The 14,181-nt window shown below is 36.2% G+C and overlaps 1 protein-coding gene and 1 pseudogene across 1 annotated transcript; both read left to right on the plus strand.

Moving 5' to 3' along the window:
- Positions 1 to 2,341: 2,341 nt before the first annotated feature.
- Positions 2,342 to 5,143, plus strand: fbxo36b (F-box protein 36b). Its single transcript, XM_016544376.1, has 4 exons — positions 2,342 to 2,485; positions 2,900 to 3,008; positions 4,475 to 4,647; positions 4,892 to 5,143. Exons 1-4 carry the CDS (start codon positions 2,390 to 2,392, stop codon positions 5,108 to 5,110), a joined length of 597 nt encoding a protein of 198 aa, XP_016399862.1. The 5' UTR covers positions 2,342 to 2,389; the 3' UTR covers positions 5,111 to 5,143.
- Positions 5,144 to 6,207: 1,064 nt separating this feature from the next.
- LOC107732933 (olfactory receptor 2T2-like) lies at positions 6,208 to 7,583 on the plus strand (annotated as a pseudogene).
- Positions 7,584 to 14,181: the final 6,598 nt, after the last annotated feature.

Raw genomic sequence — 14,181 nt, forward strand, 5'->3', positions numbered from 1 at the left:
TATAGCCTTTTCTCACAGCAACCAGAACAATTAAATGTGTCATTTTGATGGCGGATTGTAATCCATAAAGGATTATGTGTTTATGAAACACATGTGAATGAAATTAAATTATATTCCAGTTATAAATGTGCTTCTGATTACAGATAGCCTGGGATTACAAAGATTTGTATTTGAAAGAAAACCAGTTCGAAGGGAGAATTATTTGCTTTTTGGGTTAAAAGAATTTCTTAATATGAAATTCAATGAGTATGACAATTAGATTAGACTGTGTAGAAATTGAAATCTACACGCTAATACACACTACTCATATAGTCACCAATGCTGATGTTGTTAACATTAATCATTTGAGAATAAAGTATAACAATAATAATAATTTGAACGGTTTGATGTGATATGAGCTAACCGATCTTTAGATTTAATCACCATTGGTAGCGAGATTTATGGTAATGCTTTTTTCCTCAGTTGGTCAGAACAAACGTGGTAAACTTGTTACTTACTTGGGCAGATGGCAATATACGGTGAAAATTCTTATTTGGGTCATATTCCAAGACCTAGGCTAGAATCTGTGATTGCGAAGTACAGTAAATATCCACACCAGTGCGGTGACTGACTGCCACACATACTCTTCAGAACATTAGATTAATCCGCGTGCCGACTCACAACCCAGGCAAGCTAGATAATTCCGCACACAACTGCAATTCCAGGTTTTCAAACAGAGATGGCGACAAAGAGGCAAAACGTAGGACTTTAAGTAAATGCAGTTGAGGTGAGCATAAGAGTCATTAAAACATTCAAAAACATTACAAAATTGTAATTGTTCTAAACTTAGCTGGCAGTGTAATTTCAAGTAGGATCATGTAGCCTAAATAATGGCAAAGAGAAACAAATGTATGCTGAAAAATCTGATTCATTATAACTACTGGAACAAATTAATCAAATTAACACCCAGACTGAGTGAGTACGTTTACATGGACAACAATACTCCGATTTTAATACGATTTAAGACAATACTCTGATTAAGAATCTACCATGTAAACAGAGATTTTTTTGATTACCTTAATCCGGCTAAAGTCATAATCGAAGTAAACAGAAATCGAATTAAGACATGTGGAGTATTCCTATTTTAGTCGCATTACTGAAGTGCAGTATAGACATTTCGGGAACATGAAAGGAATATTCTAAAAGCAACTCATGTAAACACCATAATAATATTAGCTTATTTAGAATAAGGTAAATAATTAGATTACTGATGTCCATGTAAACGTAGTCAGTGACAACTATTTTTCATCAATTACTTAAACCACTCTGTTCTTGCATGAACAGTCATCAAATGTTCTTTAGAACATTTTAATTAACGCATTTCCCTAGCTTATAATTACAACATTTATGATCAAAGGTTCATAATTTATAAATGTATTCAGATGAAATCATCCATTTTATTTTTTTTGTCAACAAAGATGTGTGATGACGAACTATTTATGTTTTGTTTATTGGTCTAAACAGCAGAATCACATTTTTTTTTTTCTTTTTTTTTTCTTTTTTATTATGCTTCCATTTACAACAAACAAACAAGGTACATAAACACATCACATAATCTAACAACACGTGAACAGCCTTAGGTTGAGCATAACCAGTGACAAACAAGATCACAATAAACCAATAATAAAGAAGAAAATAAAATAAATAAATAAATAGAACAAATAAAACAAACCAAAAGGGGCTTTTTATATTACTTTATACATGCCCCAAAAACGAAATCAATTTGAGAGCTTTCTTGTTTTTAACCAATTCTAAAGATTTGCACAAATTTTTAACCTCATTCATCCACTGGTTAAAGTTGGGTTTTGATTTAAACCATCTATTCTACATTTATGAAACAGCAGAATCAAATTATTCAAACCCTTTAATTTTTTCATATTTTACTTGTTCACATCTACACTAAATACCCCATAGTGACAAAGCCATAAAAACATAGCTTTGCAATTATAGAAAAAGAAAAGAAAAAAGAAAAACTTCAAAATATTGCATTGTTGTAAGTATTCAGATGCTTTGCATTGACAAGTCTAAGTGGTATGACTATAACCAATGAGCAGAACCCATTAGCTACTATAACATAATGTTTATTCAGTATAATGTTTCAGATGGACAGATGACGATTGACTGAAATAAGCAACGCCAAAAACCGTGCTTCCGATGGCGGGCGACCTATAATATATAAATATCTAAATATGTCGAGGATGAGTGAGTGTGAAATCGCACTGATCATATCGCAAGCAAGAAGTATTTAATGCTAAAGCGGCTTGCCATACTGATCATTCCTTCTGGAGATGACGCACGCTGTCGCTGTGGAGTCTCTGTTGTCCTGGTAACGCGTCAACGGTATCCGGGAATGGCGAGTTTACTGGGAGAAACTCTGTTTGAGACCAGTGGACAAGGTCCTGCACCTATGAAGGACTATTTCCACTTTGCAATAACAAAATCTCAGGTTTGTCGAGTCTAGTTTTTTTTTAAATTATTATTATTGTTAACGCAAGTTACTCTTGAGGCAGCTACATGAACGAAAGATTGCTGTTTGTTTGTCCCTTCTCTTCTAGACCTTCCAAACGCAATGCTAAATTGTAGTCACAAATGTTACCAAATTGGTTGGTAGAGAATGAGATTAACACATTTGTGTCTTCATCAGGTCCGGGGTTGTAGATCTTTGGCTGTAGACTTTAATTAAACTAGCTTTAATGATCACACTGAAATGTAAAAGTTGAAATGTAATACAGATATTTTACATAAAGACACTGTTGGTTTCTACTGAAGAACCTAAAAGATATAATGTGGAGAAGAACTTTCAGATCTTTATTGTTGGCTATTATTTATTTACCATAATTATAAACATCCTTCACTGCAGGTAATTTGGAGCTGGTGGAAGATATCTTTGAGATCAGACTGCAGGAACACACCACCAGGACAACTGAGAGAATCACATGAAGACTTCTTAGAAGACAGTCGTCTGCAAAGTGAGTTATTCAAACGCTTTTAGTATTTACTATTGTGCTTCTTACTATACCAGATGTGTATACGCTTCATGCAGGGCCGCATTAAGACCTTACTGGGCCCCGGGGCTATGACTTACTGCAGGGCCCCCTATTACAAATATAATATATATAGCTTTAAATAGGATTTTTATCCTATCAAAATTTTGATGCACTGAAATTTCATAATTCTTGTTACCAATTTCAATATTTAAAAAAATTAAAATAAAAAATACTAGCCGAAGTAAAAACAAGCTTAGACTTAAGACAAGTAAACAGCCACAAATTACAAAAAATAGACCTACTAGGAAATATGCATTTAGGGACTTTATAAGTCTAATGATAATAGATGCTATAATGAGAAATGGGTGTTAATGTGGACTATTGGAGGTTATAACATTAGCATAAGTTCACAGTAGCTAGCAGCTAGCTAAACCAGCTAGCTAGAGAGATGCTACAGAGATGGAATCTGGGAAACGTATTCCAGTAGCAAGCAAAGGTATCAGGATGAAGTAAACTGTTCATTTCATTTCCCAAATTCCCAGTTAGTTTAGTACTCTGGGTATAATATCAACATTCTTCCTTCTGGTGTGGTTAGAAAACATCTTAGGGATTTCAGAAAAGTCTAATGTGTTGATCTAATGTGTTAGATAGATATCGAAATAAATCGCAGAAATCAAAATTGCAAAAAATGTCCCAGATTACCATACTTGTTCAAACACAAAAAAGCTATATACATCCATCAAGTTGTTAACTTGTTAATCAAACTAACCTAAAATCTGTGGGGATGATGACGCTGTGATTTTATCTGCTCCATGTGCCCGGTCCACTTGCTGTTTCACAACTACTCCATCATCAGCTTTAGTAAACTAACCTGATAGCTGGGGATTTTACTGACTCTCTAACTCATGTTCTCCCCTCTCTCCTCATTTTTTTTTTCAGAATAGCCCCTCTCTCTCTTTCTTTTTAGAATAGTTTACATTTTTACTTATCGAAGATTGTTCTTTGCATGACCATTTCCAGATTATGCCAGAACGAAGTGAAGAGAGGTGAATTGCGGACATTGCAGAGATCACCTGATTGATACGTGGTGCACGGGTCGTTCAAAAGTAAAAATATAGAATAAATACATGTGATTGGTAAACCAAATTCCAACGTGACGTTTTAATCTCTAAAGGTAATGCATGGAATATATTGAAAAGCTCCACTAAATAATAGCGCTAATAAGTGAGGGGCGGGGCTTTGGCAATCGGCGCTACCGATGACCAGTCAATCTACTCCACAGCCAATCACGGGCCCCCTCCTTGTCTGGGACCCGGGGCTTCAGCCCCGCCTAGCCCAATGGTTAATGCGGCCCTTCATGTTTTTAGCATATGTTTCAAATAAAGTTTGTAAATTCTCCTAATGTAGATTTTGCTTATTCAGTGAACAATCTGATCTGTCTCATCCAGATCAAGTGGCCGTGGTATTTGGTCCTCACATCTTGCAGTACTCCAAAAATTTATGCCAGGGCCATTATGATTACATTGTCCATCTCCCCAATGCTTTACTTTTCAACATCATGGCACATCTGGACCTTGAAGACATTTCAGTCATTTCACGCACCTGCCGTAGGTTTAGAGAGGTAAGGCCTACTGTAATGCCATTGCAGTTTCAAAGTGTCATTTATCAAAACCAAAGGCTTTTATTTGAAATAAAATAGCTCAAGCACACATTTCAAGCAAAACATTTCACATAAAATGTTAACGTTTTTATTATTTTATTATTATTCCAAATGTTTAATTACTTTTTGAGGTTGCTGTGTTTTAAATGGTTACATGTAAAGTGTCTATGTTCTCTGTTAAGTTGTGGGGGGGGTTTCTCTCCAGCTTTGTAACTCTGAGGAGTTCTGGGAGCAGACAGTGAGGAAGCATTGTGACACTGTGACACCAACAGTGGAGGCTTTAGCTGAGGAGGTTGGCTGGAGGACAATTTTCTTCACCAACAAGCTGCAGCTGCAGATGCAGATTAGTCGCCGGAAGCAGAAGGAGAATCAGCCCTGTGAGGATAAAAATGAGCCAAGTTCCTCTTCAGTACCTTTGGAATAAATGATTGAAGACTGTTTACAAAGCCTTTTTTAAATCTGATTAAGACTTTACTTCACGGAACACCATTTTTGCTTGCATTGAAGATTCACTCTTGCAAATAGTGTGCACAGCGACTTTGTTGTACATCTGGCAGACTATTACATTCACTCAAATCTAAAAAGTTTTTTAGCCAAAGAACCAGTTTTAGGTGTATGTATATATATATAGAGTGTGTATGTATATATATATATATATACACACTCTGCATTTCACAACTTGTAAAACTCATGATAGCTCATTTTCTGGCATAATTATTGCACTCTTTTGATTTGATTACACTTTGATTGTGCCAGCTTGTGTTTTCTCTACTTCACCATACATAACTCCCACAGTTCCCAACAGTATTGTCCTGTGTACTGTCCATGCCAATTTTTGTGAATAGTAACCTAAAATGTAGAAATATTTTGAATGTTATGTTGTTGCAAGAACAGTCATGTTTTGTTCGTTAAAAATAAATATTGTATTTCAATAATATATTCTGTAATATAATTCTATAATATATTCTACTGTACATTCCAATGTTTCAATTATTTAGTAAAAACACTGGAATAACAATTACCATATAAGTTTCCAAAGAAAAAAAAAACAATTTCCAATCCAATTATTTCACAGCTCATCTGTTGCTGTATTCCTTTGAACCATAACCATATAACCATGGCAATCTTTAATGAGCTTTAGCAGTCATTAAACGTGTCAACACCAATCATATCTCAAATATTCACAGCCATTGGAGAAGTGCCAAATTATCACCTCAGCTCTCCTTGATAAATTTAAATAACGGTATGCTTGAAATAATAAGACTTGAGTTATTTAAGAGCATGTGGTTAAAACACATCTCTCATACGCTCAGTAGATAACTGTTGCGTGGCATTGTGTCACAACACAGGAAAAGACCATGCGTGGGGGGGTTGGAAACCTGAGGCGCTGTGACTAGACTGCTGGCTGCAGGTGAGAATCACTCAGACAATCTGCATCTGTGAATAAGCATGACAAAGACCACAGGGAAGGATGCTGAAAGGCAAAATTGTTCATTTTGGCTCCAAACAAGCTGAAGAGGAAGGTGATTCTAAGACTGAATATGATTTATTAATCAAGCTCCAGTAACAAGTGACAGATTTAAAAAAATGACTAACACCAGTGATCGGATGGATTTGGCTTTTGTGCTTCAAACAGGTGAGTGGATTTCTAGTTTTCTTACACTTAACTGCAAAATTTGTACTTGTGAGTTTTCTTGAATACAACTTGATCATCGACTCCTGTAGACTCATTGCTGTCATAAAAAGCCTGTCGGATTTTATCGTTGTCATATAACTCCATTATTTTTATGTGACTTCATATTCAGACTTCATATCTCCATGTAACATTGTCTTTTTTTTTCAGGGTGCACTAGCTCCAATCTAGCTGATAACAATAGACTTTTGGAGACTGTAAAAGCATTTGTCCACTTTGGAGCTTTCATTGTCACTGGTCTCTTTACCTGCCTCATCATAGGACAGTGTGGCACAACCAGGGGCTGCGTCAGAACCCTCGCTATCTTCTGTTGTGTCAGCACTGTGTCTGTGTGACCGGCTTCAACATAATGGGCGCAGTCGTACACAGCCTTCGCAGCCTACGTTGGCCAATCTCTCGAATCACCTGTTGGATCCTCTTCGACCTGCAGGTGGTGATGGCACGAGGTTCGATGATCACCCTCACACTGATGTCCATCAGCGCTTGTCTGTCCATTTGCATGCCACTCCGCTACCCCATTCTGGTCCATCGCTTGCACCGCTGGGTTGCATTGGTAGCTTGCATTCTCACCCTGCTCAACCCCGTAGTGTTCACTGTCCTAGCCTGTGTGCGCTTTCCGTGGGACTACGTGGTAGGGCTGGACACCGAGTGCTCTACGGCATTGGAGGGCACCGCGTGCATCGCCAGCGCTTTAGCATTGCTGTTATTGCTGGTGCTGCTTATTATCATAAGCTACATGGCGATTTACCTGGAAGGCAGACGTGCTGGCCATTTCAAGCGATCCAACAGTAAAGGCCGCCGCACCATTCTCATCCACAGTCTGCAGATGAGCCTGCACATTCTTCCCTCTCTCATCATCATTTCCCAGCATCAGGAGGTGCTCCCCATAGCAGTGTCGATTTTCATCCTCTTCAGTTTTGCGCAGTCCCTGAGCCCTTCGGTGTTCGGCCTGCGCTGCAAAGAGCTCTACAAGGAGATGCCACATGCTCCCCATAGCAGTGTCGATTTTCATCCTCTTCAGTTTTGCGCAGTCCCTGAGCCCTTTGGTGTTCGGCCTGCGCTGCAAAGAGCTCTACAAGGAGATGCCACAATTTCTGCCATGCTTCTGGGGAACCTGTGGCAGCTGTGGTCACATTGGGAGCATGGAGAGCACCAGTACTGGGACAATAACCAGTGCGAAGACTGCCACCAGCATAGAGACTAACGCCTCCACCTGTATGGCCACCAGCACCCCATCTGCCATTACCACAGAGCATGAGGGCGAGAATGAGAGGTCAGACTTCACCGAGTTAACTGTATAAGTTAGAAACAAGTGGTTTGAGGTGTTTCCAGTGTGAGGTGGAAATCTCAACAGTGTTAACAGATAGTCGATATTTCAAAATGCATCTGAGACAGTAGCCTCTTTTCTGAAAACATGGAATATGGAGCTCAAGAGAAGAGACGAAAGTCATATTGACTCCTAACTTTTGAGTGGTGGTTGTTGACACTTTGTCTATGAGTGTTTTTTAGTCATATGAAACCTTCATTATGAACTTCATAATCATGAAGTCTTTGAATGGCAAAATGTAGGTGCTTGTGCATTAAATTGCATTGACCACAATATACTATTTTATCTAGATTATGAGTAAAATCATGTTGTCTCTGTTATATGCTGAATTATCTGAATCTAAATATTTTTTGACTGATTCATTAAGGCTATTTTGGTGCCAACAAACCTGGTATCTCTTTAGGTAAATTAGCAGTTATTGTGATGTCAAGTCAGAGTAAATGACACACATCAACCTCACTCAGGAGTTTAATCTACTTTACTGCTAGATCATACTACATGTAAAGAGGTCTGAAACTGGTTGTCGTTAAAATGTCACCAAAATGTTAAAGGGGTCATATGATGCTTTTTTAAAGATCATTATTTTGTGTATTTGGTGTAACAGAATATGTTGACATGCTTTAATGTTCAAAAAACACATTATTTTTCAAATACTGTACATTATTGTAGGTCCTCTATGCCCCGCCTCTCTCAAACGCTTCGTTTTCTACAAAGTCCCTCCTTCCGACAAGCGCAGTCTGCTCTGATTGGCCAGCTGACCCAGTGCATTGTGATTGGCCGAACACCGCAAGCACTCGTCGGAAATGTAACGCCCCTTACCATAATCGCGAGCTTCATCTTTCAAAATAAATGTAAAGACAGAGCCTGAAAGGGGAACAGAGTCTCGTGACAGACACAGTGATGAATATGTGTTTGCAGTACACAAGCCACGGTTAAGACAGCTGACTCCACTGTGATGTGTCTCTCTCTCTCTCTCTCTCTCACACACACATGCGCACGCACACACACACACACACACACGATGCTCAAAACTCCGCATTTGAACAGTCAATAGCAAATACTTAAACTAATAACAAAACAGTAGCTGATTCAGAAGCGCCAGATTGTCATAGCAAAGTCAGAATTACCTCCTCTCCTAGGTTCACGAAACGGTCTTCCATAAAATGCATTGCTGTTCTGTTGTAAGTAATTTTAAAGATTCCTAAATGCATCTACTTCTGGTAGGCCAAATAAAGTGCTTTTGCTTTTGCCTAGAAACACACAGCGTCTCCCTGACATGCTGCTTCTACACTAACTGCGGTTACTGAAACCACGCCTTTTTTCTTTGCGTGCACATTTGGGCGGCATTATGCAAATATTTCCACATGGTGAGGTAGATATGTGGGGGCGTGTTAGAACGAGCCGTTTTAGGGGGGCGTGGCAGAGTCTTAACTTTGATAAAGAATATCTCTTTGGTTTTGAGACTTTAGTCTTTGCAACTTCAGGGATCTTATCTATGCACAATCAGCTTGTAACACTCCAAAGAGAAAGGAAAACTTGAAATCGCATCATATGACCCCTTTAATGACTGAATTTCTGCAGATCAAGTAAATGCGGAGGATTCAATTATTACATTTGCATATAATTGTGTTAGAACAGGACTCTGCTAAGCTAGTATGTTTTTAAGCTTTAAAAACTGGAGTTTGATTATTTCTGTGTTTGCATTTGATATATATTTCAGAAATTTTCATTCAAATTATTTTATTGTTTTGAAAGAAGGTTATTCTCTGTGGTGTAATACCAGGGTACTAACAATGGTACTATATACACAGTATGCTGGTATTATATAGAACCATTGTTAGTTTGTACTATATACACAGTATGCTGGTATTATATAGAACCATTGTTAGTTTATGTTAGTTCATAATAAACAGATGTTAAGGTTTAATTAAAAAACTAACTGTAAATAAAAGGTCTGTTGTAATATATAACCTTATTGTAAAGTGATACTGCATGTTTTGATGTTATAGTATACTGAAATATGCATAATGGATGTGCATTTTTTTTATTTCGCAGTCATAAATGACCTATTATTCATGGGCATTTTTATTTCTTCTGTTGTCTATTCCAGTTTATTCTGTTGTTTAACACTCTGCATGGAAAGACGTCATAAAGACATTCAGACAAAAATATTCATAGCTAATGGCCTAAACAGTCAGGGCCTAATTGAATAATGGACACAGAACTATTAAATCGGTTTCTGTCTGTGAGAGTAACTGGCCGCTGTTCTGTTTTTGTTTTGTTTTTGTTTTTTTTTGTTTTTTTAATGTACATAGTAACAACAGCAGCATTCAAGGTGGACTTTTGCATCTGTAATCCTCCCGCTTCAGCATTGTGCATATTAATAAGTGCTTTGACTTTTCCATTGTCTCCCTTGTCCTCTTTGCTTTGTCACTGAATGTAAACAGCACATTTAATCACAGTTCAGTTGTCTCTTGATGTATTAAAGTTCCAGTAAATGGCTGCTTTCAGATCAAATTTCTGTCACAGAGCATAAATCTTAACATTAAACAACAATGTTTTCAGCTTTATTCTGTCCTGAACTTGCACTAAAACATTTATTTGTGACAGATTGTGACATACTACTGAGTACGGTATTTGATTTTATTGTAGATTGTATGATCCCTGTTTAATAGTATTACAGTAGGATGTGCTACATTTTAAATGCAGGGTTACATGATTGTGACTGACGTCGGATGAAGAAATGTTCTGTCAGTATTTTGTATTTTAAATGTCCTATCTGACCGTATTTATAAAACTTTATAACCATAAACCCTTCAACCTCTGCACAATGTAAACGTTGATATTTGATCACCTACAACTGTCAGTAGAGCCACAAAGCCTTTGCCACACTGTAAAAAATGATTGTGATTTTAACAGTAAAAACCTGTTAACTAGTTAACAGTAAGTTTCCATACTATATTCGGTAAATAAATGTAATTACATTTAATGTAATTTTACAGTAAAATACTGTTAAAAATACGGTTTTTGGAAGGGAAAAATAAAAAGTCATTGTATAATTTACAGTGACAAAACGTAAATTGACACTCCCAGAATTCCCTGCATGACACTTCGTATTTTTTATTTTTTATTTTTTGTTGAAATAACATGTTTCCTAGTTTTTTTCTTATCAGTTGTGTACATTAGGGTTTAATCTTACATCTAATGTTGTTAAATGAATGTTTATTGCATTATTTCAGAATCATGTTTGTCACCATGATGGGGTATAGTGTTTGTGTGAATGACACTGTGCACCTTCTATATATAAGTATTGCCCTCCTCAGCTCGTAGAAAAGCTGTTTACATCAGTTAATGAAATACGGTATTTTATTGTGAATTTAAGTTAAGTCTGTAAAACCTAAAATGTTGCTACCATATTTTTTACGGTGAAGTTCTGGCAACCACAGCTGCCGGTATTTTACCATAAATGTCAACGATTTTTTTTGACAGTGCATGAACAACATTTTGTAGATTTATAAACAATGTGGCCATAATAACTCATATCATATTGTGACTAAAGCATATGATGTGAGTTTTAGCAATACTTTTCCAATAACCATAAGGTTTTGTAGGTGTTAATTATGATTGTCAAGTGTAAATGTTTATATTTATGTCTCATCAGCTGAACATGACAAACTGACAATTTGTAAAAACACCTCTTTTTCACATTATAGGTCTATTGCAGGATGCATCATTAAAGGAATAATTCACCCAAAAATTGAAATTTGCTAAATATTTACTCACCCTCAGGCCATCCAAAATGTAGATGAGATTGTTTCTTGTTTCTTCATCAGAACAGATTTAGAGAAATTTTGCATTGTATCACTTGCTTAACAATGAATTGTCAATGAATGGGTGCCATCAGAATAAGAGTTCAAACAGCTGATAAAAACATCATGATAATCAGAGGTGTAAAGAGTAAAAGTACAGATACCTTACAGTGAATATTACTCCACTACAAGTTGCCAATTCCAAAATAGCTTGAGTAAAAGTCTAAGAGTATCTGATTTTAACAGTATATTTATTTTACTTATACTAAATATAGGCTCAAAGATGCACATTGGGTCCGATCTACAGTAGGTGCCCCCGGACAGCATTTGTACTCGGTCTTGTTTCGGTCTAAGACTAAAAGGTCTCGGAATTTAATTTCAAGACCAGTCAAGACCACAACTGCGGGGATATCACTTAATTGCTGGTGCATTGTCTGATTTATTTGTTAACATGATTAATGTGATTGGATGTAAAACTTATACTTCAAATGCAATCAATAACTTATTTCTAATTTTATTTCTTGATACTGTTGTGCCAGGTCAGAATTTGGTGGGAAATTGTAAAAAATGTCACCAAAATTATAAATGCCCAAAAATTCAAGATATGATTGCAAAAAAGTACTTGCATGAGATCTTGTTTTTATATTATTACATACAGTATATAATCAAGCAATATAGAGAGTAATTTTCACGAAAATGAGCACTATAGCTATTGCAAAGTTAAGTTGAGTGAATAATATTTTAGACACAATTTTAAATTAAAAAAGTTTAAAAATTTTTAAAAAATGTAAAAAGTTTTTGCTATTTCGCAACAAAAATAGTTCCAAACAAATCTATAGCAGAACTGTTGTGCTTTTCCGAGCAACACACAGCGATATTTCGTTACTGAATGAATCAGCTGCTTTGAAAGAATCAATGATTCTGTGACTCACTCACTAAGTGATTTGCCACCACCTAGTTTACTAGGCGGTTTTAGTGTCATATTTAAAAGTATCAGTTTATTTTCCCATCGTATTTCTATATTCAAATATATATACTTTATATTTATATTAAAACATTAATCTCAACCATATTTACAGTATTAAGTTGTAATTTTACGAATTCTTTGCCATGTCTGCCTTTGCATCTGCAGTGCAAAGATGAATTTTGTTGGTAGATTGGTAACAGCTCTATACAGTGTCTTATTATTCTAATTGTGTTTATTGATTAAAAATAAGACATTTTTCAGGCAGTAAATGTGGATCTTTCAGATGAATTTGAGTTTGGTCTTGGTCTTGACTTGGTCTCATCCCCTCAAAGTCTTGATCTCGTCTTGGTCTCAACACACTCTGGTCTTGGTCTCGGTTTAGGTGGTCTTGACTACAACACTTCTTCCTGCAGTGAAAAAGTCCATTCTCTGTTGTCCGTTCGCCTCAAAATCCACCAACATATTTGTTTAGAACTGTTTTGGACTGTTTTCACTTATAAACGGTGCATATTTCTCTCCTGATTCAGATGAGATGTCAATGGAGAAAGCAATATTATGGATAGAGGACTCGTAGTTTATCCAGAAGCAACAGTTTGAAGTTTAAAATGTCTTAATGATGGACTTGTTTATTACAAACATGCTGCTTTTCACTTCACAAGATGTTAATTGATGGACTAGAGTTGTGTTGTGGATGTTTCACACCTGTACAGGAGTGTGGTTTCAGGCTGAATGCTTAGTAGGTCTCGTACTGTATGGCGTACCTTGTCAGTGTCGTGCGCTTTGCTTGGCCATTTGTTGTGATAAACAGGAAAGTGTGTTCAAGCACCAACAAAACAGTGTAAAGAAATACTCTTTGTATAGATGCTCTAAATGCTCTGACTGTAACTGATCCATAGTTGACTGTTGCATATAAGTGGAGAATTGACCCAGATATAAAACAAAAACACCTGCGTTTTCTTGTCATAACACCTCTGTGTGTTTATTCTTTGTGTCTATTCCTCACCATGTCTCCCTTCATATTTAACACCAGGTGCATCACATCAGACCAGCTTTGTAGCCGTCAATAGAACTGCATTAGCATTTCATGGCTCAAATGCAGTCCACCTGAGAAACATGATAGGTGTGGAAGTCAGTGTATAATGAATTATTTTCATATAATGAAAAATAAATTACAACTTTTTTTTTGCTTAATTTATACTGAGCAAGAGAAAATTCTAATTTCTAATTAAAGGATTCTAATTAATAATTATAAAAATGAAAAATAAATTAAACCATGTAATTCTAATGTTGTTCTTATGTATTTATTTATTATAATACTTAGTGATTTGTAACTAGAAAATGAAAAAATATTTACAAACACATTATTACATTTCCTTATATAGCAGAAGCTTTTATTCGGAGTGAATAAAACATAAAATATAGTGGTACCATATCACATTTAAAGGGGTCATATGATGCGATTTCAATTTTTCCTTTCTCTTTGGAGTGTTACAAGCTCTTGGTGCATAAAGAAGATCTGTAAAGTTGCAAAGACTAAAGTCTCAAATCCAGAGAGATATTCTTTATAAAAGTTAAGAGTTAACCACGCCTACCTAAAATGGCTCGTTCTAACACGCGAAACTACTTTGTTTGGTCTTCCAAAAGAGGACACGACTACAAATCAGTGGTTAAGTTGTATTTACAACACTGTTCCAGAACA

Source organism: Sinocyclocheilus rhinocerous, unplaced genomic scaffold (assembly GCF_001515625.1).
Source record: "Sinocyclocheilus rhinocerous isolate Xijiao unplaced genomic scaffold, SAMN03320098_v1.1 scaffold1001, whole genome shotgun sequence".
Classification (NCBI taxonomy): Eukaryota; Metazoa; Chordata; class Actinopteri; order Cypriniformes; family Cyprinidae; genus Sinocyclocheilus; species Sinocyclocheilus rhinocerous.

What these genes read in the sequence shown, in the direction of transcription:
- fbxo36b (XM_016544376.1), top strand. Translation starts at nt 2,390, where the DNA reads ATGGCGAGTTTACTGGGAGAAACTCTGTTTGAGACCAGTGGACAAGGT. An exon ending in TTGCAATAACAAAATCTCAG is followed by an intron (nt 2,486 to 2,899) that starts GTTTGTCGAGTC and finishes CCTTCACTGCAG; the next exon opens with GTAATTTGGAGCTGGTGGAA. An exon ending in CCTGCCGTAGGTTTAGAGAG is followed by an intron (nt 4,648 to 4,891) that starts GTAAGGCCTACT and finishes GTTTCTCTCCAG; the next exon opens with CTTTGTAACTCTGAGGAGTT.